This window comes from Pseudophryne corroboree, chromosome 10 (assembly GCF_028390025.1).
Source record: "Pseudophryne corroboree isolate aPseCor3 chromosome 10, aPseCor3.hap2, whole genome shotgun sequence".
In the NCBI taxonomy this organism is placed as follows: Eukaryota; Metazoa; Chordata; class Amphibia; order Anura; family Myobatrachidae; genus Pseudophryne; species Pseudophryne corroboree.
In genome coordinates, this window is record NC_086453.1 from 201,028,351 (window position 1) to 201,054,400 (window position 26,050).

General features: G+C 46.6%; 1 protein-coding gene across 4 annotated transcripts in view; it reads left to right on the top strand.

The window, feature by feature from the left end:
- Positions 1–26,050, top strand: part of DVL1 (dishevelled segment polarity protein 1) — a 533,415-nt gene that overhangs the window by 217,370 nt on the left and 289,995 nt on the right. For all 4 annotated transcript variants that reach the window (XM_063943028.1, XM_063943025.1, XM_063943027.1 and 1 more), the window contains exon 4: positions 16,597–16,709. In XM_063943028.1, the coding sequence (XP_063799098.1) occupies positions 16,597–16,709 (113 nt within the window). The remainder of the gene's footprint in view (positions 1–16,596; positions 16,710–26,050) is intronic.

Consider the following 26,050-nt stretch of genomic DNA (forward strand, 5'->3'; position numbering starts at 1 on the left):
CTGTAGGAGTAAGTCCTGGGCTGCGCACACACTGCACACAGTGGAAAAATCATTCGATGGTGAGTGAGGAGCGAATGGATGTGCAGCTGACTGTTGACTGAGGATCATTGTTCGCACGGCGTACACATACGATTGCATACTTTGCAGATGGGGGAGTGTAAACTCCTTTGCGATTCCTGTCTGCCCCATAGTGCTGCTGGTTTCATACTGTATTGCCATCAAATAACACATGCAGGAAAATGTCTTGCCCGGCGGTATCTGCGAGAGTCACATGGTACAGAAGTGCGCCTCCTCTGGCTTCCTGTTACCCACCTCCACTGCACTACAAAACTAAACATAGCAAATCCTACCTATACCAGCCATTACAAGATGAAACAAAGGATAAGTGCTGCTGCCATATCGTTTCAATACACCCATATGGCGAAGGAAGCTCGTGCCAACATGCTTGTCAATTTTGAGAAAATAATGTTTTCTTTTACGTCCTAGGGGATACTGGGAATCCATTTAGTACCATGGGGTATAGACGGGTCCACTAGGAACCTTGGGCACTTTAAGAATTTTAAAGTGTGCGCTGGCTCCTCCCTCTATGCCCCTCTCACCAGACTCCGTTTAGAAAATGTGCCCGGCGGAGCCGGTCACGTCTCTGGAAGCTCCTGAAGAGTTTTCTGCATTTATTTAATATATTTGTTATTTTCAGGCAGGACTGGATGGCACCAGCCTACCTGCTTCGTGGGACTTAGGGGGGAGAACGGCCCAACCTCTTAAAGGGTTAGTGGTCCCGTTCTCCGCTGACAGGACACTAGCTCCTGAGGGAACTATTCGCAAGCCCCACCGCGGCAAGCGTACATTCCCGCAGCATGCTGCCACCCCTAACAGAGCCAGAAAAAAGAAGAGTGGTGAGTTCTAAGCCAGCGTCCCGGTTAGCGGGCCGCCGGCCATTATAGCGGCATGAGGGTACAGAGATGCACGGCTTCTACATGGGGCGGCTGGGTCTCCAGACTCAGTACACAGTGCAGACGCACAGCTTCTGAGGGGTCGAACTGAGTCTCAGTACACTATGGGTCTAATTCAGAGTTGATCGCAGCAGCAAATTTGTTAGCAGTTGGGCAAAGCCATGTGCACCGCGGGGGGGGCAGATATAACATGTTCAGTGAGCGTTATATTTGGGTGGGGTGTGTTCAAACTGAAATCTAAATTGCATTGTAAAATTAAAGCAGCCAGTATTTACCCTGCACAGAAACAAAATAACTCTCCCAAATCTAAGTCTCTCTGCAAATGTTATACTGTATCTGCCACACCTGCAGTGCACATGGGGGGTAATTCAGACCTGATCGTAGCAGCAAATTTGTTAGCAGTTAGGCAAAACTATGTGCACTGCAGGTGTGGCAGATGTAACATGTGCAGAGAGAGTTAGATTTGGGTGGGTTATATTGTTTCTGTGTACGGTAAATACTGGCTGCTTTATTTTTACACTGCAATTCAGATTTCAATTTTGACCACACCCCACCCAAATCTAACTCTCTCTGCACATGTTATATCTGCCACACCTGCAGTGCACATAGGGGGTCATTCCGACCCGATCGCTCGCTGCAGTTTATCGCAGGGCAGCAATCGGGTCGGAACTACACCGGCGCAGCAGTGCGCCGGCACATGCCAGCCGTCGTTGCCTAGCGATCGCCTTTGAGGCAGAGGCGGTCGCTGGGTGGGAGGGGGCGCGGTCCGGCCAACACAGGCATGGCCGGACCGTTGGGGGGGCGGGCAGCAGGGGCTGCGTGACGTCACACACAGCCGCTGCGACCCGGGGCAGCGAAGAGAATCTCCCGGCCAGCCGCAGGAGCTGCGCTGGCCGGGAGTAACTCCTGAGATGCAAAAGCCTTGCCGCTGTGTGATGCTTTTGCATTTCTGTGGGGGGGTACCGACACTGACATGCGGGACAGACTAGCCCTGTGCTGGGCGTCCCCCCGCATGTCTGAGTGCCTGATCGTAGCTGTGCTAAATTTAGCACAGCTACGATCAACTCGGAATGACCCCCATGGTTTTGCCCAACTGCTAACAAATTTGCTGCTACGATCAGGTCTGAATTACCCCCATGGTTTAGCACAACTGCTAACAAATTTGCTGCTGCGATCAACTCTGAATTACCCCTTACATGTGTACACAGTACCCAGACTGGCATTACAGACTTAAAAAGGGGCTGACTCCATTTTATGCACAAAATTACCTCAGCCAGTATAAATAAAGATCGGGAAGACCGCGCGCCATTGAAGGGGCGGGGCTTCACTATGAGCAGATCCAGCAGCTCACAGGCGCCATTTTCCCTCTGCAGCTGACACAGACGCTGACTGACAGGTACGCGCAACTCCTCTGGAGAGACTCCAGATGACCTCAGTGGTACCAGGGGGTCATAGCGAGGGGGGGGGGCAGTTATTAGTGTACTAAGCCCCTAATCTAGGTACTTAGTCTGCGACCCAGCTAAGCTTGGCATTAGCGGTAAGGGCGCCGTGTGTTGGCTTCATACTTTCTCTGTGTCTTCCTGGAAGGGCTCTTTGTGGGTTAACTGTGCAGTTTAACCATTTCCTGTGTGTGTGTGTGTGTGTGTGTGTGTGTGTGTGTGTGTGTGTGTGTGTGTGTGTGTGTGTGTGTGTGCTGTCACTGTTACAGTGTGTCAGGCAAAGAGTGTGTTTCATGCAAGGCACACTGTTCCTCTTCCCCAGGGGGTTCACTAGTGTGTACTCAATGTAGTGTCCCTTCCCAAACTAGTGGGGCAGAGTCAGCATGGTTGGACTCCGTTAGAGGAATGATTTCCAATATTTGTACCAAATTGTCCCGCAATAAGAGACGCAATACTTAAGACAATCTATGACTGAGTTTATGAAAAGAGTCTCAGTACCCAAACCAGCGTCCCCTGCCGTTTGTCCGCAAAAACATCCTTTGGCCCATATCCTGCAGTCTGACTCTGATGATGAGGGGTCAGACATGGAGGAGGGGGAGGTGGACTCAGAGGTGGGGGAGGGTATAGAGGCTCTCATAGAGGCTATCAGAGAAGTTCTGCATTTCCCTGATAAGGTGGCAGAGGAGAGTGAGGAATCTTATCTTAATATAAAAATTAAATCCTCAGCCACTTTTCCAGTATCAAAGGAACTAAATACCCTGTTCGAAGAACCGTGGGTTAATCCTGATAGGAAATTTCAAATCCCTAAAACGTTGCTATCATCTTTTCCTTTTCCTCCTGAGGATAGGAAAAAATGGGAAATTCCACCGATAGTGGATGCATCAGTATCCAGGCTGTCATGAATAATTTGTATTGCCTGTTCTGGGTGCAGCCTCCCTGAAAGTTGCGGCTGATTGTACAATTGAGACCACATTCAAATCCTTGTATACAGCTGCTGGGGTGGCCCAGAGACCCACTATAGCATGTGGATGGATTACAAGAGCCATTGCCAAATTGTCGGGGAACCTAATTGAGGGGTTAGATACCTTACCTCAAGGGTAGATTACTTTACTTCTGCAACATATACAGGACTCTGCAAACTTTATGGTGGAAGCCATAAAAGAAATAGGTTTGTTTAATGCATGCACCACTGCTGTGGCAGTGTCAGCATGCAGGGGCTTATGGCTACGCCAATGAACTGCTGATGCGGACTCCAGGAAAGGAGTGGAGCGCCTACCCTTATTTGGAGATGAACTAGACAAATGGATCGCCAAAGCTACTGCGGGTCAGTCCACATATCTTCCTTCTGCAGCTCAACCAGCTAGGAATGCTTACTCAGGTCCCAATTTATAGTCCTTTTGGACGGCCAAGTTTAGGGGTAAACCTAGAGGTTCTTCTACAGCCACCAGAGGCACTAGAGGTAAACCACGCAAACCAGCAACTGCCGGTTCACAGGAACAGGGCTCAAGCTCTGCTTCCTCAAAACCTTCAGCATGACGGTTGACCGCGATGCCTGGAGAACTGGCAGGTGGGAGCCCGGCTAAAATTCTTCAGTCACATCTGGACAAGTTCGTGCCAGGATCCCTGGATCATAGATCTTATTTCCCGGGGCTACTGACTGGAGTTCCAGGAGCTCCCACCTTGCAGATTCTTCAAATCAGGCTTGCCAGTTTCACAAGAGGCAAGTATAACTTTACAGGACGCCATTCAAAAACTGGTACAGACTCAGGTCATTGTTCAAGTTCCACCTCACCTGCAAAACAAGTGGTACTATTCCAACTTGTTTGTAGTACCGGACGGTTCGGTAAGACCGATTCTGAACCTCAAGTCGTTGAACCCGTACTTATGAGTGTTCAAATTCAAGTCTGGAGGAAGGGGAATTTCTAGTGTCTCTGGATATCAAGGATGTGTACCTTCACATTCCGATCTGGCCGCCTCATCAGGCTTATCTACGGTTTGCACTACAGGACTGTCACTACCAGTTCCAGGCCATGCCATTTGGTCTCAAAGTAATGGCAGAGATGATGTTTCTACTCCGCAAACACGGAGTGATCATAATTCCGTACCTCGACAATCTTCTGATAAAGGCACCGTCCAGGGAGCGTTTATTGGACATTATAGGCCTTTCAACCAGACTTCTCTTGCATCACTGGTGGATTCTGAACCTACCAAAATCTCACCTTGAACCGACACAGAGGCTTCCTTTCCTGGGAATGATACTGGACATAGAGTCTCAGAGAGTGTTCCTTCCCTTGGAAAAGGCTATGGTGATCCAGTCGATGGTTCAGGCTGTCCTAAAGCCAATCCGGATCTCGGTGCATCTGTGCATTCGCCTTCTGGGGAAAATGGTGGCCTCTTATGAGGCGCTTCAGTACTAAAGGTTTCATGCAAGGCCCTTCCAACTAGATCTATTGGACAAATGGTCTGGATCACATTTTCACATGCACCAGAGGATCCGTCTGTCTCCAAGAGCCAGGATCTCCCTTCTGTAGTGGCTACAGACTTCTCACCTCGTAAAGGGTCGGAGGTTCGGGATTCAGAATTGGATTTTGCTAACCACAGATGCAAGCCTCAGAGGTTGGGGAGCAGTCACCCAGGGGGTGCAGTTTCAAGAAAGATGGTCAAGACAGGAAGTTCTCCTTCCAATAAATATCCTGGAACTCAGGGCTATCTACAACGCCCTTCTGCAGGCCCCATCTCTACTTCAGAATCAGGCCATTCAAGTCCAGTCGGACAATGTACATAAACCGACAGGGCGGAACGAAATGCAGAGCCGCAATGTCAGAGGTGTCAAGAATTCTCCTCTGGTTGGAAAAACACGCCGTGGCATTGTCTGCGGTCTTCATTCCGGGAGTAGACAACTGGGAAGCAGACTTCCACAGCAGACACGACCTGCACCCGGGGGAGTGGGGCCTTCACCCGGAGGTGTTCCGGTGGTTGACACGTCAGTGTGGATTTCCACAGATCGACATGATGGCCTCTCGACTCAACAAGAAGCTCAAGCGGTATTGTACCAGGTCGAGGGACCTACAAGCAGTGGCGGTAGACGCTCTGACAACTCCGAGGGTCTACCAGCTGGTATACGTGTTTCCTCCACTTCCTGTGGTCCCAAGAATTCTAAGAAGAATAAAAAGGGAAAAGGTTCAGGCAATCCTCATTGCTCCGGACTGGCCACGAATGGCCTGTCATGCGTATCTTCTCGAGATGCTGCTCGAAGATCTGTGGCCTCTACCTCTTCACGAGGATCTCCTGCAACAGGGCCCATTCGTCTATCAAGACTTACCGCGGCTACGTTTAATGGCAGGGCAGTTGAATGGCTGATTCTAGCCAGGAGAGGGATTCCTGACAAGGTCAGCCTGACTATGATCCAAGCCAGAAAGGGGTAACGTCTTAATGTTACCACCGTATTTGGAGGAAATACGTCTCTTGGTGTGAGAGCAGACAATATTCTGCGGTGGAGTTTCATCTGGGATGTTTCCTGCTTTTTCTGCAGTCAGGTGTGGATGTGGGCCTACGTCTAGGCTCCATAACAGTCCAGATTTCGCCCTTGTCTATTTTCTTACAGAAACAATTGGCTTCTCTCCCTGAATTCCAGACGTTCTTGAAAGGTGTTCTGCACATCCAACCTCCCTTTGTGCCTCCCACGGCACCTTGGGATCTCAATTTGGTGCTGCAGTTCCTCCAATCGGACTGGTTTGAACCATTACAGGAGGTTGAAGTAAAGTACCTTACGTGGAAGACCGTCACACTGTTGGCCTTGGCTTCAGCAAGACGTGTGTCGGAGCTAGGGGTGTTGTCTCACAAGAGCCCCTACTTCTTAATTTTCCATGAGGACAGAGCTAAACTTAGAACTATATATAGTTACACGTGGAAACCCCCACCAGAGTAAATCCTGCGTTTGCGCCTGAAATGGTACAAATATCAGATGGCGCAGGATCTAGCACATTTGATAATACATCTTGCCGGTGTTTGGGAACACTTTTCTATATACTTTTTTTTATATAGTTTTTTTGGTCCTGACTTACACTACCGACTGTACTCAGAATGCTTGTAACCTGCCTTATAAAAGCACTTGTACACGTAGCCTACGCGTGGATGCAGCTTGCATTCATTACACACACATGAAAGCAGCCATCTTGTTTATGAGACTTTGACTAAGAATTAGTGACGTTACTGAAGCCCAGTATCGGTTCAGCCTACAGAATTGCTACTTAGACTGTGTACAGGCAGTGTGTGCACGTTGGGTTGTTTAATCCATCTCTCTGTTCCATTGTTAGACAGGTGGTTGTCTGTGGAGAGACATAGGGGGTAATTCAGACTGGATCGCTGCAGCGGTGGCAATCGCAATCTGAATTACTGTGTGGAGTGCACCCACGCAGCGGGCGCAATGCGCGTACGCACCCTGGGAGCCCAGTGAGATACTATCAGCATCTCACTGGCTGCGATCGCCTCTGCCTGATTGACAGCAGAGGCGGGGCGGGAGGAGGTGTGCCAACGGCATTAGAACGCTGTTGGCACGGCGCGCGGTCCGGACAACAGAGGCGTGTCCGGACCCTTGGGACGCGGCCAGTAGCTCCCTGCCAGCGCGCAGGAGCTGCACTGGCAGGGAGCTACTCGTCAGGTATAAAAGCATCGCCGCGAACTAGCCCTGTGCTGAGCGTCCCCCCCGCATGTCAGAGTAAATGATCGTAGATGTGCTAAATTTAGCACATCTACGATCAACTCTAAATTACCCCCATAGATTTAGTGCACTTGGGAGGTTTACTCAAGCAGAGGACAGAGCAGGAATGGGGTATGTTTTCCAGTTCTGTCACTCATCTGCTTCTGTAAAGCGCCCTTGTGTACTGAATCTATGGCCCTCATTCCGAGTTGTTCGCTCGGTAAAAATCTTCGCATCGCAGCGATTTTCCGCTTAATGCGCATGCGCAATGTTCGCACTGCGACTGCGCCAAGTAAATTTGCTATGCAGTTAGGAATTTTACTCACGGCTTTTTCATCGTTCTGGCGATCGTAATGTGATTGACAGGAAATGGGTGTTACTGGGCGGAAACAGGCCGTTTTATGGGCGTGTGGGAAAAAACGCTACCGTTTCCGGAAAAAACGCAGGAGTGGCCGGAGAAACGGAGGAGTGTCTGGGCGAACGCTGGGTGTGTTTGTGACGTCAAACCAGGAACGACAAGCACTGAACTGATCGCAGATGCCGAGTAAGTCTGGAGCTACTCAGAAACTGCTACGGGGTGTGTAATCGCAATATTGCGAATACATCGTTCGCAATTTTAAGATGCTAAGATTCACTCCCAGTAGGCGGCGGCTTAGCATGAGCAAATCTGCTAAAATCCGCTTGCGAGCGAACAACTCGGAATGACCTCCTATGTCTATTCATATAGAGCAGTGATCTCTATATGAGTATGTGTCTCACCCAATTCACATGTCGTAAAATGGAACAGATAGAAGCGAGTTATAAAAATGCACATATGCATCTTTATAATATATACAATCAACTTGACATACACTATGCTGTATATATAGCTTAGAATATTCTTGCACTTGTAGTATGGCTGCTGATACCACTAGGTTGCGCTGTTGTAGGTGAAATCATTTGGAATGCTGTCATTATAGCCACAAGTAAAGTTCATTGCCGAATAAACGTATTAAATAATTATAGGTCATATGCTTAGTTTATTACTTGATTTTACCAACTACTTGTTTATTCCTCTATTAACAGTTGAGGAGCGAGTGTTTGATAATAGACATAAGTACGTGAGAAATAACTGTTACTTGCAGAAGGCATATTTACTTATTATTGCATAGGTAACACTATCTCTAAATACATGACTCACAACTTACTAGAGTCAGCTGCAATGTGCAAAAACACATAATAAAATACAGGCTAGATATGAATATGGGGCATATTTATTACTGAGTCTAGACACAATAATTATCATTTCTTATCGCCACTATTTGCGGCAGTAAGACATGAAGAGTTGCCACAACGTAATAAAATACACACACAGGGATAGGGGCTCCAAAAAGGTAGCCTGCCGTGTTTAGCAGTTAGCAATGCGTGACTGCCATTGCCAGGGATGGCTCCCAGTATTTTCCCACCTATTAAGCCTGCTGCTGCAATTCTGATTTAATATATAGTATCTATAAGTCTAGGGGCCTAATTCAGATCTGATCGCAGCAGCAAATTTGTTAGTTAATGGGCAAAATCATGAGGGTAATTCAGACCTGATTGCTGCTGTGCGTTTTCACACAGCGGGCTATCAGGTCCAAACTGCGCATACGTATGCACCACAATGCGCAGGCGCGTCGCACAGGTACAAAGCGGATCGCCGCTGAGCGATGGGTTTGTGCGATGGATTCGTTTGCACGGGCGATCGCAAGGAGATTGACAGGAAGAAGGCGTTTGTGGGTGTCAACTGACCGTTTTCAGGGAGTGTCTGGAAAACTGCAGGCGTGTTCATGCGTTTGCAGGGAGGGTTCCTGGCGTCAATTCCGGTCCCGGACAGACTGATGTGATCGCAGCGGCTGAGTAAGTCCTGGGCTCCGCAGAGACTGCACAAAATCTGTTTGTACAGCTCTGCTACACATGTGTTTGCACACTTGCACAGCTAAAATACACTCCCCCTGTAGGCGGCAACTATCTGATCGCAGCAGTGCAAAAATCGCTTGCCAGCGATCAGGTCTGAGTTAGGCACCTTGGGGGTAATTCCAAGTTGATCGCAGCAGGATTCTTTTTAGCAGTTTGGCAAAACCATGTGCACTGCAGGGGAGGCAGATATAACGTGCAGAGAGATTTCGATTCGGGTGGGGTGTGTTCAAACTGAAATCTAAATTGCAGTGTAAAAATAAAGCAGCCAGTATTTACCCTGCACAGAAACAAAATAACCCACCCAAATCTAACTCTCTCTGCACATGTTATATCTGCCCCACCTGTAGTGCACATGGGGCCTAATTCAGACCTGATCGTAGATGTGCTAAATTTAGCACATCTACGATCAGTCGCACAGACATGCAGGGGAACGGCCAGCACAGGTCCGCCCCGCATGTCAAGCTCGAATCCCCCCCGCACAAGTACAAAAGCATCGCACAGGGGCGATGCTTTTGTACTTTAGGAGTAGCTCCGCTGGCAGGAGCTACTCGTCGCTGTGAGGATTGCAGCGGCTGCATGTGAGGTCCGGGCACGCCTGCATTGGGCACCCCCTAAACGGCGGGCAAACACTGCCGGCCCGCCCAGCGACCGCCACTGCCTGTCAATCAGGCAGAGGCGATCGCAGGGCTGAGATAGTCTTCGGCTGTCTGGCATGCGCCAGCGCACTGCGGTGCCGGCGCATGCGCAGTTCAGACCTGATCAGCTGCTGTGCGAAAACGCACAGCAGCGATCAGGTCTGAATTAGGCCCATGGTTTTGCCCATTAGCTAACAAATTAGCTAACAAATTTGTTAGCAGTTGGGCAAAACCATGGGGGTCATTCCGAGTTGTTCGCTCGTTGCCGATTTTTGCTATACTGCGATTAGTCGCTTACTGCGCATGCGCAAGGTTCGCAGAGCGCATGCGCTTAGTTATTTTACACAAAAGTTAGGTATTTTACTCACAGCATAACGAAGCTTTTTCACCGCTGTGCTGATCGTAGTGGTGTGATTGACAGGAAGTGGGTGTTTCTGGGCGGAAACTGGCCGTTTTATGGGAGTGTGCGGGAAAACGCAGGTGTTCGAGTTGCAAAACGCAGGAGTGGCTGGAGAAACGGGGGAGTGGTTGGGCAAACGCTGGGTGTGTTTGTGACGTCAAACCAGGAACGAAAAGGACTGAGCTGGTCGCAATGGCTGAGCTGGTCTGGAGCTACTCAGAAACTGCTAAGAAATTTCTATTCGCAATTCTGATAATCTTTCGTTCGCAATTCTGCTATGCTAAGATACACTCCCAGAGGGAGGTGGCTTAGCGTGTGCAATGCTGCTAAAAGCAGCTAGCGAGCGAACAACTCGGAATCACCCCCCATGGCCCTCATTCCGAGTTGTTCGCTCGCTAGCTACTTTTAGCAGAAATGCAAACACAAAGCCGCCGCCCTCTGGGAGTGTATCTTAGCATAGCAGAATTGCTAACGAAAGATTAGCAATTGCTAACGAAAGATTAGCAATTCTGCTAATGTTAGCAGAATTGCTAACGAAAGCAATTTCCTTGCAGTTTCTGAGTAGCTCCAGACCTACTCTGCGTCCGACCAACCACTCCTCCGTTTCTCCAGCCACTCCTGCGTTTTTACCTGGCACGCCTGCGGTTTTTAGCACACTCCCTGAAAATGGCCAGTTTCCGCCCAGAAACACCCACTTCCTGTCAATCAGCAGAGCGATTGAAAAGCTTTGTTCGCCTGTGAGTAAAATAGCATAGTTTTGTGTAAATTTGCTTAGCGCGTGTGCCCTGCTGTGCATACGCATGCGCAGAACTGCCGGATTTTAGCCTATTAGCAATTCTGCTAAAATTGGCAGCGAGCGAACAACTCGGAATGAAGGCCCATGTGCAGTGCAGGGGAGGGGGGGGGGGGCAGATATAACATGTGCAGAGAGAGTTAGATTTGGGTGGGATGTGTTCAAACTGAAATCTACATTGCAGTGTAGAAATAAAGCAGCCAGTATTTACCCTGCACAGAAACAATATAACCCACCCGGCGGCCTAGCGTGTGCAATGCTGCTAAAAGCAGCTAGCGAGCGATCAACTCGGAATGACCACCATGGTTTTACCCAACTGCTAACAAATTTGAAAAAAGATTTGTCTAGGCGCTGACTTAATTTAGGGGGAATTTCCCAAATAAAATAACCCACTTCTATCTGGGTGTACTGCAGCTTCAAAGAAAAAAGAGATCACTGATTCTCCCAAAAAAGTACCACCAAACAAAAGTAATTGAAGCGCTGTACAGCCAGAATTCAGATTTTATAAATTTAATACAGGTTGAGTATCCCTTATCCAAAATGCTTGGGACCAGAGGTATTTTGGATATCGGATTTTTCCGTATTTTGGAATAATTGCATACCATAATGAGATATCATGGCGATGGGACCTAAATCTAAGCACAGAATGCATTTATGTTTCATATACACCTTATACACACAGCCTGAAGGTAATTTTAGCCAATATTTTTTATAACTTTGTGCATTAAACAAAGTGTGTCTACATTCACACAATTAATTTATGTTTCATATACACCTTATACACACACAGCCTAAAGGTCATTTAATACAATATTTTTAATAACTTTGTGTATTAAACAAAGGTTGTGTACATTGAGCTATCAAAAAACAAAGGTTTCACTATTTCACTCTTACTCAAAAAAGTCCGTATTTCGGAATATTCCGTATTTCGGAATATTTGGATATGGGATACTCAACCTGTATCACAATATAGACAAAACACATAAACATACAACACTAAACACATGGCCGGTGTATAAAATATACTTAAAATGACAATTACTTCAGAGATTAATTGGTCCTAAACAACCTAGCCATTGGAAATACATCATATAACCCTCTCCATTCTCTATAAAGCACCGGAATGATCAGTCTTCGTTTGTTAATTGATCCGTGCACAATAGCAATTATTTAATCACAGCTTTTTAATAAAATTAAATATATCTTGCTGGTCATCCGTTATTTAGACCCACAGTCCAGATCATGCAAAAAGTTAGTGCAAATTCATGTCAGACTCTGTCCACAGTTGTTAGTTGAATATTGCATGCATAAATATATAATAGCCTTTAATAAAGCCCAAAGCAAAATTGCAATAGATTAATAGATGGGTGAAAAACCATCCGAAGCAGAGTATAAAGTCACAGCTGATGCGTTTCCAAATTAGTGCATTTTAGATCACTTTAACTTGTTAGTAGATAGCAAGCACTCACAGCTTAATGCATACCCCGTCAGCATGGGTTAATAGAAGGACACTGGAATCTTGGTTGGCTTACTGTGCAATGATCACACCCAGTAGCTGCAAACTATACTGGGAAAAGATTCCCCCTCAAGCGGCAGAAAGTGCTGTATACCGCCGTAGCTTGTCCGGGGTCCCGCCGCACCAAGTCCGTTTGATTGATGTCCCACCAATGGTCAAAAAGGTCACAGCCGTGCATAAAGAGCAACCTCAACGCGTTTCTCCGCCTCTATACTCGGCGGCTTCCTCAGGAGTAATGATACTCGTGTTCTCATCCATTCATTTAAATAGTGGGTAACTCCTCCATTTCCGGGTACTCTGACATTGCGCATGCGCTTTCTATGCGCTCCACTTGTGTGTCACCGCTCATCAGGTTCCACATACCACTGATTAACACATGCGCACTATGTGCGCGACATCTGTCACATCACTAATTGATGTATGCGTGGTTCGTACGGAACGTATATCATCCATAACCAAACTCAATTTTAATATATGTATCATCATATTAATGCCAATTGTATTTCCAATGGTAATTATTTACATTCGTGTTGACACATAATCTGCAGACTTCTCTAATCATTTAAACATTCCTATTATGTATACAAATTACCCTGAATCATAACGGTAATTTCTCCACGCTTTATCGATACTATTAAGATATGGTGACCTATTTCTAGATCTACCTAAAACCATACACTAATAAATTGACATAAAAAAGCTACTACCTGCATGTCAGAAGGGAGATTCACCTCCCTACCGACACACCGCAGTATTATAACCTATAGGGAATTCCCCCTAATTTAGCACATGATGTCAATGACCCAAATAATTAATACATAACTTAATCGATTAGTGATCCCTATCTTTCCTATAAATTAATATCTAACATCTAGACCCCCAGGTATGATCTCAACAATGATCTCAGGGTGGAGAAATGACCGTTATGATTCAGGGTAATTTGTATACATAATAGGAATGTTTAAATGATTAGAGAAGTCTGCAGATTATGTGTCAACACGAATGTAAATAATTACCATTGGAAATACAATTGGCATTAATATGATGATACATATATTAAAATTGAGTTTGGTTATGGATGATATACGTTGCGTACGAACCACGCATACACCAATTAGTGATGTGACAAATGTCGCGCACATAGTGCGCATGTGTTAATCAGTGGTATGTGGAACCTGATGAGCGGTGACACGCAAGTGGAGCGCATAGAAAGCGCATGCGCAATGTCAGAGTGCCCGTAAATGGAGGAGTTACCCACTATTTAAATGAATGGATGAGAACACAAGTATCATTACTCCTGAGGAAGCCGCAGAGTATAGAGGCGGAGAAACGCGCTGAGGTTGCTCTTTATGCACGGCTGTGACCTTTTTGACCATTGGTGGGACATCAATCGAACGGACTTGGTGCGGCGGGACCCCGGATAAGCTACGGCGGTATACAGCACTTTCTGCCGCTTGAGGGGGAATCTTTTCCCAGTATAGTTTGCAGCTACTGGGTGTGATCATTGCACAGTAAGCCAACTAAGATTCCAGTGTCCTTCTATTAACCCATGCTGACGGGGTATGCATTAAGCTGTGAGTGCTTGCTATCTACTAACAAGTTAAAGTGATCTAAAATGCACTAATTTGGAAACGCATCAGCTGTGACTTTATACTCTGCTTCGGATGGTTTTTCACCCATCTATTAATCTATTGCAATTTTGCTTTGGGCTTTATTAAAGGCTATTATATATTTATGCATGCATTATTCAACTAACAACTGTGGACAGAGTCTGACATGAATTTGCACTAACTTTTTGCATGATCTGGACGAATAACGGATGACCAGCAAGATATATTTAATTTTATTAAAAAGCTGTGATTAAATACTTGCTATTGTGCACGGATCAATTAACAAACGAAGACTGATCATTCCGGTGTTTTATAGAGAATGGAGAGGGTTATATGATGTATTTCCAATGGCTAGGTTGTTTAGGACCAATCAATCTCTGAAGTAATTGTCATTTTAAGTATATTTTATACACCGGCAGTGTGTTTAGTGTTGTATGTTTATGTGTTTTGTCTATATTGTGATATTAAATTTATAAAATCTGAATTCTGGCTGTACAGCGCTTCAATTACTTTTGTTTGGTGCTAACAAATTTGCTGCTGCGATCAACTCGGAATTGTTTCCAAACTTTTTTAAATCACGGCACCCTAGAATATCAGAATTTTTTTCACGGCACCCCTAGGCCAAAAATTTCTTATTGAGAAATTTAGAAAGAAATATTACATTAAGTAGATCGCGTTTATATGTCATCCTAAGGGTGCATACACACGGTGAGATTCGGACTTATCCGATTCTCACCGTGCGACAGGGGGCCGGGTCGGCACTTAGCCAGTATCGCAAGCACATAATAACTGTGCTTGCGATGCTGGCTATGTGCGATTTCAATCCTGACTATCTCTTCTATAGAGATAGTCAGGATTGACTTGCCTGCACAGCCTATTTTTTCTTCCGATGCCGACCGCGCGGGGCCGCGCATCGGCATCGAATCGGGATCGCAAGGTGACTGTCACCTTGCGATCTGCACTATATTTTCTTCCGATTCTGACTATATAGTCAGAATCGGAAGAAAATATCTTACCGTGTGTACACACCTTTAGGGTCAGTTGTGTGGTGAGGAGCAAGATTTGCTTCTGTTTGGCCACATATTTTATGACTGGCAGCCACCAGCACTGGTTTTGCCTATTATATTGACCATGAATAATTTGAATTGGTCCTGGACCACCAACCTTGGGCACCCCTGCAAGTGTCCCGAAGCACCCCAGGGAGCCACGGCACACAGTTTGGGAACCTCTGCCTTAGATCAAAACATTTAAGCTTGCAACCCAATGTCGAGGGCCCTCATGTTTGCAAGGTCTAACATCTATGCTACAAACAACACTAAAATTTAATTAAACTCAAAAGCACTCGTCTCTCAAATATGGAAGCTAACATGTAACAAAGAGCTGGTTTATACACAGTCAAATAGCTGTAAATACTTTAGGCTGAATGGGCAGTACAGTAGCTAAGACAGCATTAGACAGTACTTCTAAATATAACAGTAAAGAAATAAACTTGCGCTCTATTTATCCATGTCACAAGCAGTACTTAGTCGCAGGAGTTGCTGCAGAGTTGGTTCCGGCAGATTGCTCACTGGTACGGATGCACCACTTTGCCGCCAGTGCATTCTGAAACTACCCACAAACTAGATGCCATGACACCTGTATGCCATTCTGGGTCTGTCACCTTGCCTGATAATACCTGCCTTCAGCCTGTGTAATAAAACTCGTCCTGCACTGCAGTGCTTTCAAGCGCTACATGTTGTATCTGGCTGTTACAGGCCCAATGATTCTTCTTTGACCACATCCCTGTCTTATGCTCTGCAGTGTATTGCCGCATATAAACCAGACCCTCTATTTGCCCATTGACTACGTTTACTGCATTTCCCTAGCCTTCCATTGCCCTGGTGTTTCCAATACTGTGCACCAAACTCTGGCCCCACCCATGCCTCCTGAATTCTCCTTGTCTGCTGTTCTGCTCTGGCACCATCGGTTAATATATAATGACCTTTGGCTTTCCTGACCAGCTCCTCCCTGTTTCTTCCATCATACTGGTATTCAGCAATCGGAATTCCAATCATTACACATCAGGTTCTGACACCTGGACCTTGTGACAATCCCATACTCTCTAGGGCAGACATCTCCAACTGTTGTGAAACTAGATATCCCAGCATGCCTTACCACAGTTTTAGCATTCCTTAATAGCAAAACTGTGGCAGGGCATGCTGCGATTTGTAGTGTCACAACAGCTGGAGAGACACAGATTGGCCAGGCCTGCTTTAGGGTACCACCTGCATGGCAATATAAATGGCCTATATGGATACAGATTTAAAAAATAAATAAAGCAAAAAACTTTTTTGTGCTTCTCCTGACTATTGTAAATCTGTGTGAAGTATTTATATTTTACTCGTTAGGGATTATGCTTTCAGGGAATAGCAGAGTTTATCTTTAGGGATCTACACTTAAGACTCTAAAGTGAGTTTGATCAGAAAAAGGGGATTGGGATCCAACAAGGGACTGCGCTTGTAAAGAGGAATAGTTGGCACATGTGTGTATATGATGTGGAAACTGAGACTGAAATATTCTTCAGTATACTGTGTACTGCTGTTTATAGTGAATATATGACTTTTCCATTTATTACAGTCCAAACGCTGGCAGCAGTCGGGATGGACTAGATAATGAGACAGGAACAGACTCTGTCGTTAGCCACAGGAGAGAACGTCACAGACGGAAGAACAGAGAGACCCATGATGACGGTATAGTGACCTGCCATCTTGTCTCAGATTTTACGCCATTGTGTGTCAAGTGTGTACTGGTCAGTGTAGTCCTACTTGACTGACAGAGGTATCTATTAAGTCCTGACACAAGCCTTGCCTGGATCACATAAATAATTGTCATTGATTTTTTTAACAATATATGCCTGCCTCAGTTTTATTTCTGTGACTGAATAATGTGCCTGCATTACAGATGCACAGAAAGATCGCAAATATGGTGACAACAAAGCCTGTTTCAGTGGATGCTTTATACCACCATCTGCAAACAACTACTCATCTTGTAATGTCTGTTTTCTTCTGTACGTACTGTATATGTGTAGAAACTATTATGACTGAAATATAAAAATACAGTGACAGTAGTTTGTTGTGTAGATTGTTCTTTGTGATTTATAGGTGAATAATTGTTCACTGGCAACTGCTGGTCAGTTATAAGATTGAGAACAGTTGCTCATTATACAGATGCTTGAAATAGTATTATATTTTTCTCTATCGTCCTAAGTGGATGCTGGGGTTCCTGAAAGGACCATGGGGAATAGCGGCTCCGCAGGAGACAGGGCACAAAAAAGTAAAGCTTTTACCAGATCAGGTGGTGTGCACTGGCTCCTCCCCCTATGACCCTCCTCCAGACTCCAGTTAGATTTTTGTGCCCGGCCGAGAAGGGTGCAATCTAGGTGGCTCTCCTAAAGAGCTGCTTAGAGAAAGTTTAGCTAGGTTTTTTATGTTACAGTGATTCCTGCTGGCAACAGGATCACTGCAGCGAGGGACTGAGGGGAGAAGGAGTCAACTCACCTGCGTGCAGGATGGATTGGCTTCTTGGCTACTGGACATCAAGCTCCAGAGGGACGATCACAGGTACAGCCTGGATGGTCACCGGAGCCGCGCCGCCGGCCCCCTTGCAGATGCTGAAGACAGAAGAGGTCCAGAATCGGCGGCTGAAGACTCCTGCAGTCTTCTAAAGGTAGCGCACAGCACTGCAGCTGTGCGCCATTTTCCTCTCAGCACACTTCACACGGCAGTCACTGAGGGTGCAGAGCGCTGGGGGGGGCGCTCTGAGAGGCAAATAAAAACCTTATTAGAGGCAAAAAATACCTCACATATAGCCCACAGAGGCTATATGGAGATATTTAACCCCTGCCTAACTTCAAAAATAGCGGGAGACGAGCCCGCCGAAAAAGGGGCGGGGCCTATCTCCTCAGCACACAGCGCCATTTTCTCTCACAGAAAAGCTGGAGAGAAGGCTCCCAGGCTCTCCCCTGCACTGCACTACAGAAACAGGGTTAAAACAGAGAGGGGGGGCACTGATTTTGGCGATATTGTATATATATAAAAGATGCTATAAGGGAGAAACACTTATATAAGGTTGTCCCTATATAATTATAGCGTTTTTGGTGTGTGCTGGCAGACTCTCCCTCTGTCTCCCCAAAGGGCTAGTGGGTCCTGTCCTCTGTCAGAGCATTCCCGGTGTGTGTGCTGTGTCGGTACGTGTGTGTCGACATGTATGAGGACGATGTTGGTGAGGAGGCGGAGAAATTGCCTGTAATGGTGATGTCACTCTCTAGGGAGTCGACACCGGAATGGATGGCTTATTTAGAGAATTACGTGAGAATGTCAACACGCTGCAAGGTCGGTTGACGACATGAGACGGCCGACAATCTATTAGGACCGGTCCAGGCGTCTCAGAAACACCGTCAGGGGTTTTAAAAACGCCCATTTACCTCAGTCGGTCGACACAGACACAGACACGGACACTGAATACAGTGTCGACGGTGAATAAACAAACGTATTTCTCATTAGGGCCACACGTTAAGGGCAATGAAGGAGGTGTTACGTGTTTCTGATACTACAAGTACCACAAGAAAGGGTATTATGTGGGAGTGAAAAAACTACCTGTAGTTTTTCCTGAATCAGATAAAATAAAATGAAGTGTGTGATGATGCGTAGGGTTACCCCGATAGCAAATATTGGCGTTATACCCTTTCCCGCCAGAAATTAGGGTACGTTGGGAAACACCCCTTAGGGTGATAAGGCGCTCACACGCTTATCAAGTGGCGTTACCGTCTCCAGATACGGCCGCCCTCAAGGAGCCAGCTGATAGGAAGCTGGAAAAATATCCTAAAAAGTATATACACACATACGGTGGTTATACTGCGACCAGCGATCGCCATCAGCCTGGAGATGCAGTGCTGGGTTGGCTTGGTCGGATTCCCTGACTGAAAATATTTTATTCATGTAGAGCATTTAATAGGATGCATTCTATATATATGTATGTGAGATGCACAGAGGGATATTTGCTCTCTGGCATCAAGATAAGTGCGTTGTCCATATCTCCCAGAAGATGTCAGGGACACGACAGTGGTCAGGTGATACAGATCCCATACGGCAGATGGAAGTATTGCTGTATAAAGGGAAGGAGTTATTTGGGGGTCGGTCCATCGGACCTGGGGACCACAGCAACAGCTGGGAAATCCAACCTTTTTTACCCCAAGTTACATCTCAGCTAAAAAAGACACCGTCTTTTCAGCCTCAATCTTTCCTTTCCCATGAGGGCATGCAGGCAAAAGGCCAGTCATATCTGCCCAGACATAGAGGTAAGGGAAGTAGACTGCAGCAGGCAGCCCTTTCCCAGGAAAAGAAGCCCTCCACCGCGTCTGCCAAGTCCTCAGCATGACGCTGGGGCCGTGCAAGCGGACTCAAGGTGGGGGGGTAGTCTCAAGAGTCTCAGGGCGCAGTGGGATCACTCGCAAGTTGACCCCTAGATCGTACGAGTATTATCCCAGGGGTAAAGATTGGAGAGTCGAGACATCTTCTCCTCGCAGGTTCCTGAAGTCTGCTTTACCAACGGCTCCCTCCGACAGGGAGGCAGCATTGGAAACAATTCACAAGCTGTATATCCAGCAGGTGATAATCAAAGTACCCCTCCTACGACAAGGAAAAGGGTATTATTTTTCCACACTATATTGTGGTACTGAAGCCAGACGGCTTGGTGACACATAGTCTAAATCTAAAATGTTTTGAACACTTACATAAAAGGTTCAAATCGAGATAAAGTCACTCAGAGCAGTGATAGCGAACCGGAAAAAAGGGGACTATATGGTGTCCCTGGACATCAAGGATTACCTCCATGTCCAAATTTTGTCCTTCTCATCAAGGGTACCTCTGGTTCGTGGTACAGAACTGTCAATATCAGTTTCAGACGATGCCGTTTGAATTATCCACGGCACCCCGGGCCTTTTTACCAAGGTAATGGCCGAAAAGATGTTTCTTCAAAGAAAAAAGGCATCTAAATTATCCCTTACTTGCACGACCTAAAAAGGGCAAGTTCCAGAGAACAGTTGGAGGTCGGAAGAGCACTATCTAAAGTAGTTCTTCGACGGCACGACTGGATTCTAAATATTCCAAGAATCGCAGCTGTTTTCCGACGATACGTCTGCTGTTCCTAGGGATGATTCTGGACACGGTTCAGAAAAAGGTTTTTCTTCCCGAGGAAAAAGCCAAGGAGTTATCCGACCTGTCAGGAACCTCCTAAAACCAGGAAAGGTGTCTGTACATCAATGCACAAGAGTCCTGGGAAAAATGGTGGCTTTTTACGAAGCAATTCCATTCGGCAGATTCCATGCAAGAATTTTCCAAAGGGATCTGTTGGACAAATGGTCAGGGTCGCATCCTCAGATGCACCTGCGAATAACCCTGTCGCCAAGGACAAGGGTATATCTTCTGTGGTGGTTGCAAAAGGCTCATCTATTGGAGGGCCGCAGATTCGGCATACAGGATTTGATCCTGGTGACCACGGACGCCAGCCTGAGAGGTTGGGGAGCAGTCACACAAGGAAGAAACTTCCAGGGGGTATGGACGAACCTGGAAAAGTCTCTTCACATAAACATTCTGGTACTAAGAGCAATCTAAAATGCTCTAAGCCAGGCGGAACCACTCCTGCAAGGAAAACCGGTGTTGATTCAGTCGGACAACATCACGGCGGTCGCCCATGTAAACAGACAGGGCGGCACAAGAAGCAGGAGTGCAATGGCAGAAGCTGCCAAGATTCTTCGCTGGGCGGAGAATCACGTAATAGCACTGTCAGCAGTGTTCTTCCCGGGCGTGGACAACTGGGAAGCAGACTTCCTCAGCAGACACGATATTCACCCGGGAGAGGGGGGTCTTCATCCAGAAGTCTTCCACATGCTAATAAACTGTTGGGAAAGACCAATGGTAGACATGATGGCGTCTCGCCTCAACAAGAAACTGGACAAGTATTGCGCCAGGTCAAGAGATCCACAGGCAATAGCTGTGGACGCACTGGTAACACCTTGGGTGTACAAATCAGTATATGTGTTTCCTCCTCTGCCTCTCATACCAACGGTATTGAAGATTATACGGTGAAGAGGAGTAAGAACAATACTAGTGGCTCCGGATTGGCCAAGAAGGACTTGGTACCCGGAACTTCAAGAGTTGGTCACGGACGACCCGTGCCCTCTACTTCTGAGAAGGGACCTGCTACAACAGGGTCCCTGTCTCTTTCAAGACTTACCGCGGCTGCGTTTGACGGCATGGCGGTTGAACGCCAGATCCTAAAAGGGAAAGGCATTCCAGAAGAAGTCATTCCTACCTTGATTAAGGCAAGGAAGGAAGTCACCGCGAAACATTATCACCGCATTTGGCGAAAATATGTCGCGTGGTGCGAGGATCGGAGTGTTCCGACGGAGGAATTTCAACTGGGTCGTTTCCTACATTTCCTACAATCAGGATTGTCTATGGGTCTCAAATTGAGATCTATTAAGGTTCAAATTTCGGCCCTGTCAATATTCTTCCAAAAAGAATTGGCCTCAGTTCCTGAGGTACAGACTTTTGTTAAAGGAGTACTGCATATACAGCCTCCTGTGGTGCCTCCGGTGGCACCGTGGGATCTAAATGTAGTTTTAGATTTCCTCAAATCCCATTGGTTTGAACCATTGAATAAGGTGGATTTTAAATATCTCACATGGAAAGTGACTATGTTACTGGCCCTGGCTTCCGCCAGGAAAGTATCTGAATTGGCGGCTTTATCTTATAAAAGCCCTTATCTAATCTTCCATTCGGATAGGGCAGAACTGAGGACTCGTCCGCATTTTCTCCCTAAGGTGGTATCAGCGTTTCACCTGAACCAACCTATTGTGGTGCCTGCGGCCACTGGCGACTTGGAGGACTCCAAGTTGTTGGACGTTGTCAGAGCCTTAAAAATATACATTTCAAGGACGGCTGAAGTCAGAAAATCTGACTCGCTGTTGATACTATATGCACCCAACAAGTTGGGTGCCCCTGCTTCTAAGCAGACGATTGCTCGTTGGATTTGTAACACAATTCAACTTGCTCATTCTGTGGCAGGCCTGCCACAGCCTAAATCTGTTAAGGCCCATTCCACAAGGAAGGTGGGCTCATCTTGGGCGGCTGCCCGAGGGGTCTCGGCATTACAATTCTGCCGAGCAGCTACGTGGTCGGGGGAAAACACGTTTGTAAAATTCTACAAATTTGATACCCTGGCAAAAGAGGACTTGGAATTCTCTCATTCGGTGCTGCAGAGTCATCCGCACTCTCCCGCCCGTTTGGGAGCTTTGGTATAATCCCCATGGTCCTTTCAGGAACCCCAGCATCCACTTAGGACGATAGAGAAAATAAGAATTTACTTACCGATAATTCTATTTCTCGGAGTCCGTAGTGGATGCTGGGCGCCCATCCCAAGTGCGGATTATCTGCAATACTGTACATAGTTATTGTTAACAAATTCGGGTTATATTGTTAAGGAGCCATCTTTAAGAGGCTCTTTCTGTTATCATACTGTTAACTGGGTTTAGATCACAAGTTGTACGGTGTGATTGGTGTGGCTGGTATGAGTCTTACCCGGGATTCAAATTGCCTCCCTTATTGTGTACGCTCGTCCGGGCACAGTACCTAACTGGAGTCTGGAGGAGGGTCATAGGGGGAGGAGCCAGTGCACACCACCTGATCTGGTAAAAGCTTTACTTTTTTGTGCCCTGTCTCCTGCGGAGCCGCTATTCCCCATGGTCCTTTCAGGAACCCCAGCATCCACTACGGACTCCGAGAAATAGAATTATCGGTAAGTAAATTCTTATTATATTTGTCTCTTCACAGTGTTCTTCCGTGCGGCCTTTTTTTATTATTGTGCCCCATCCTGACAACCGGCTTCCCCTACCTATCACTATTACTCAACCTGACCTAACTAATACCCTTTCACATCGCACAAATAACCCGGTAGAAACACGGCATATTGCCAGGTCGACACGGGTCAGTGTGCGATGTGAAAGGGCCATGTCCGAATTGCCGGGTCGCCTGAGTGTGAATGGGTTGCAGGGTCAATGCGACCCGGTACCCATTCACATTATAGGGAGAGGCGGTGCGGAGATGAGCTCATCTCCCAGCGCCGCCTCCACCCCTGCTGCCGTCTCCTCCCCCCAGCGCTATGTCAACCGACCCGGCAAAGTACCGGGTCGGGAAGCCAGCAAGCAGCCTCCAATGCCGGATCCCATCCGGGAAGGACCCGTTTTCAATTCCCGGGTGGGATCCGGCATTGGATATGTGAAAGCGGTTTTAGGAGCCTATTCAGTAAGGTTTGCAAATTCTGCTTTTTGACTCACATGCCAGGGGCCGTCTATAGCATGGCAAGGCCGCCCAGCATGTTGTCCACTGCTCACCCACTGCGGTCACGCTGAAATTGCGGTGCGATCGCAGAAATTATGGAAGCTTCCTGCATCCTTTGATCGGAGTGGCTGCATGTCACGTCACGCAGCCGCCCCGATAACGCCGCCAACATGCCCCCAATTCACGCCGACATGCCCCCCTTTCCCTGCTGCCGTCCCGCAACACACTGTCTCTGCCTTGGAATTGGAGCATTGCCACCCCGCGAACGCCTCTGCCTTATTGTTCGTAATTACTGCAGGTCCTCCGTAGTAAATGCGGGCGCATGCACAGGACGGGCCCTGCACATGCGCCCGCTGGGAGATCGCAAAAATTCAGGTTGAATTGCGATTTACGATCCAACCTGAATTTGCCCCTTAATCCACAACAGCAAAATCCTAAACCTTACAGCCACCATAAGCAAAATGGCTGTGAGCCAACAGGAATGGATAGTGCAAAGTATGGCATGAATCCTCTGAGAACAGCTGGCTTATCAGTAGTCTGGGTAACAATTATCTTGCAATTAATTTTTGGGGTTCTTTATTTTCCACTAATGACATACAATATTCATTTTATCTATCATATTTATTAAATATTTGCCAGTTGTGAAACTTAATTTATGTATTAGGAATAACTCATATCACAGTACATACAGTATATACATCATTTACATACATACAGTACATCCGCTTTGATTCACTTTGCCCTTAAACTGGGTATAGAGTTAGACTGAGCGATATGTCCTCTTATCCGGCAGATCAGACCAACATAATGCTCAACTTGTAGCATATCGTGCAATATGTATGCCCGATATGTGGGTGCCCGTGGTTGCTAGTGACATCGTCAGGTTGATGGGCTGCACATCAACCTGACAATATCGCTAGTGACACCAAGTATGCTAATGAAGATGGAACAGTGATCATTCTGGCCTTCATTAACATCGCTCACTGTGTACCCAGGATCCGATATGTCAGCCCATCGGGCCGACATATTAGCTGGGTACACATTGCTCCAGTGTGTACCCAGCGTAAGTGTGCAACAGTTATTTTGAGTGTGAGATATTTTTGAACTCTACTCCTCTTTTTCCTTATAAATCACCACTACCCAATTAGCATAATTAAGGGATTCCCACGTCTGAGTCCCCTCAGTTCCTGAGACACTCAACCCTGCGTCTGCTGTAGCACTTGATTATCCTAGACTAGAATACTTGGGTGGAGATGGATCAAATCTAAGAGAGAGCTACTGTAAGATGAAGTTACACTAAAAAGGTCTACATTCAAAAGGTCAACAGTCTAAAGGTCGACAGGGTCAAAAGGTCGACAGAGTCAAAAGGTCAACACATTTTTTTTAGGGTCTTTAAATTTTTGCAACTTTTGCTGCATTTACTATTCATGTCACAAACTATTACCTTTAGTAACCTTGTGGCAAGCGAAGCGTGGCGAGCGAAGCGTGCCCGCGAGGGAATGCATTTCAAAAAAATAAGATAAAAAAATGTTTAAAAACACAAAATAACACCCACATTTTTTTTGTGTTGACCTTTTGACCCTGTCGGCCTTCTGACTGTCGGCCTTTTGACTGTCAACCTTTGACCCTATCGACAGTTTCACTGTCGACCTTTTAACATTGGTGACCTTTTATTTTCGACCTAATAACAATGGTCAACACAAGTTTTGTTTTTTGTTTTTCCATTTTTTGGGTCAGATTTTGTATTTATGGTAATATGTAACCACTGTCATTAGAAACGTATACTCTCACGGGCTTGCTTTGCTCGCCATGCCTCAGACAAGGTTACTATTCCCAATTATAGGGCCTAATTCAGACCTGATCGCAGCAGCAAATTTGTTAGCTGATGGGCAAAAACATGTGCACTGCGGGGGGGGGGGGGGGGGCAGAGAGAGTTAGATTTAGATGGGTTAGATGGGGTGTGTTCAAACCAAAATCTGAATAGCATATCTCTCCCCCCGCTCAGCACAGCGCGATGTGTGCTGAGCATGCGGGGGAAGATGGGGGGGCCGCTCATTTCACCTAGTGACCTGCTAGATTTAGCCTGCATGTGGGTGTACACACGGAGAGATCACTGCTTAAAATCTAAGCAATCTAGTCATATTGCTTAGATTTTAAGCAGCGATCGCTCCGTGAGTACCCCCCTTAATTCTCTCTGCACATGTTATATCTGCCCCCACCTGCAGTGCACATGGTTTTGTCCATTAGCTAACAAATTTGCTGCTGTGATCAGGGGGGTCATTCCAAATTGTTCGCTCGCAAGCTGCTTTTAGCAGCTTTGCACACGCTAAACCGCCGCCTACTGGGAGTGAATCTTAGCTTATCAAAATTGCGAACGAAAGATTAGCAGAATTGCGAATAGACACTACTTAGCAGTTTCTGAGTAGCTCCAGACTTACTCGGCGTCTGCGATCAGTTCAGTCAGTTTCGTTCCTGGTTTGACGTCACAAACACACCCAGCGTTCGCCCAGACACTCCTCCGTTTCTCCAGCCACTCCCGCGTTTTTCCCAGAAACTGTAGCGTTTTTTCACACACACCCATAAAACGGCCTGTTTCCGCCCAGAAACACCCACTTCCTGTCAATCACATTACGATCACCAGAACTAAGAAAAAACCTTGTAATGCCGTGAGTAAAATACCTAACTGCATAGCA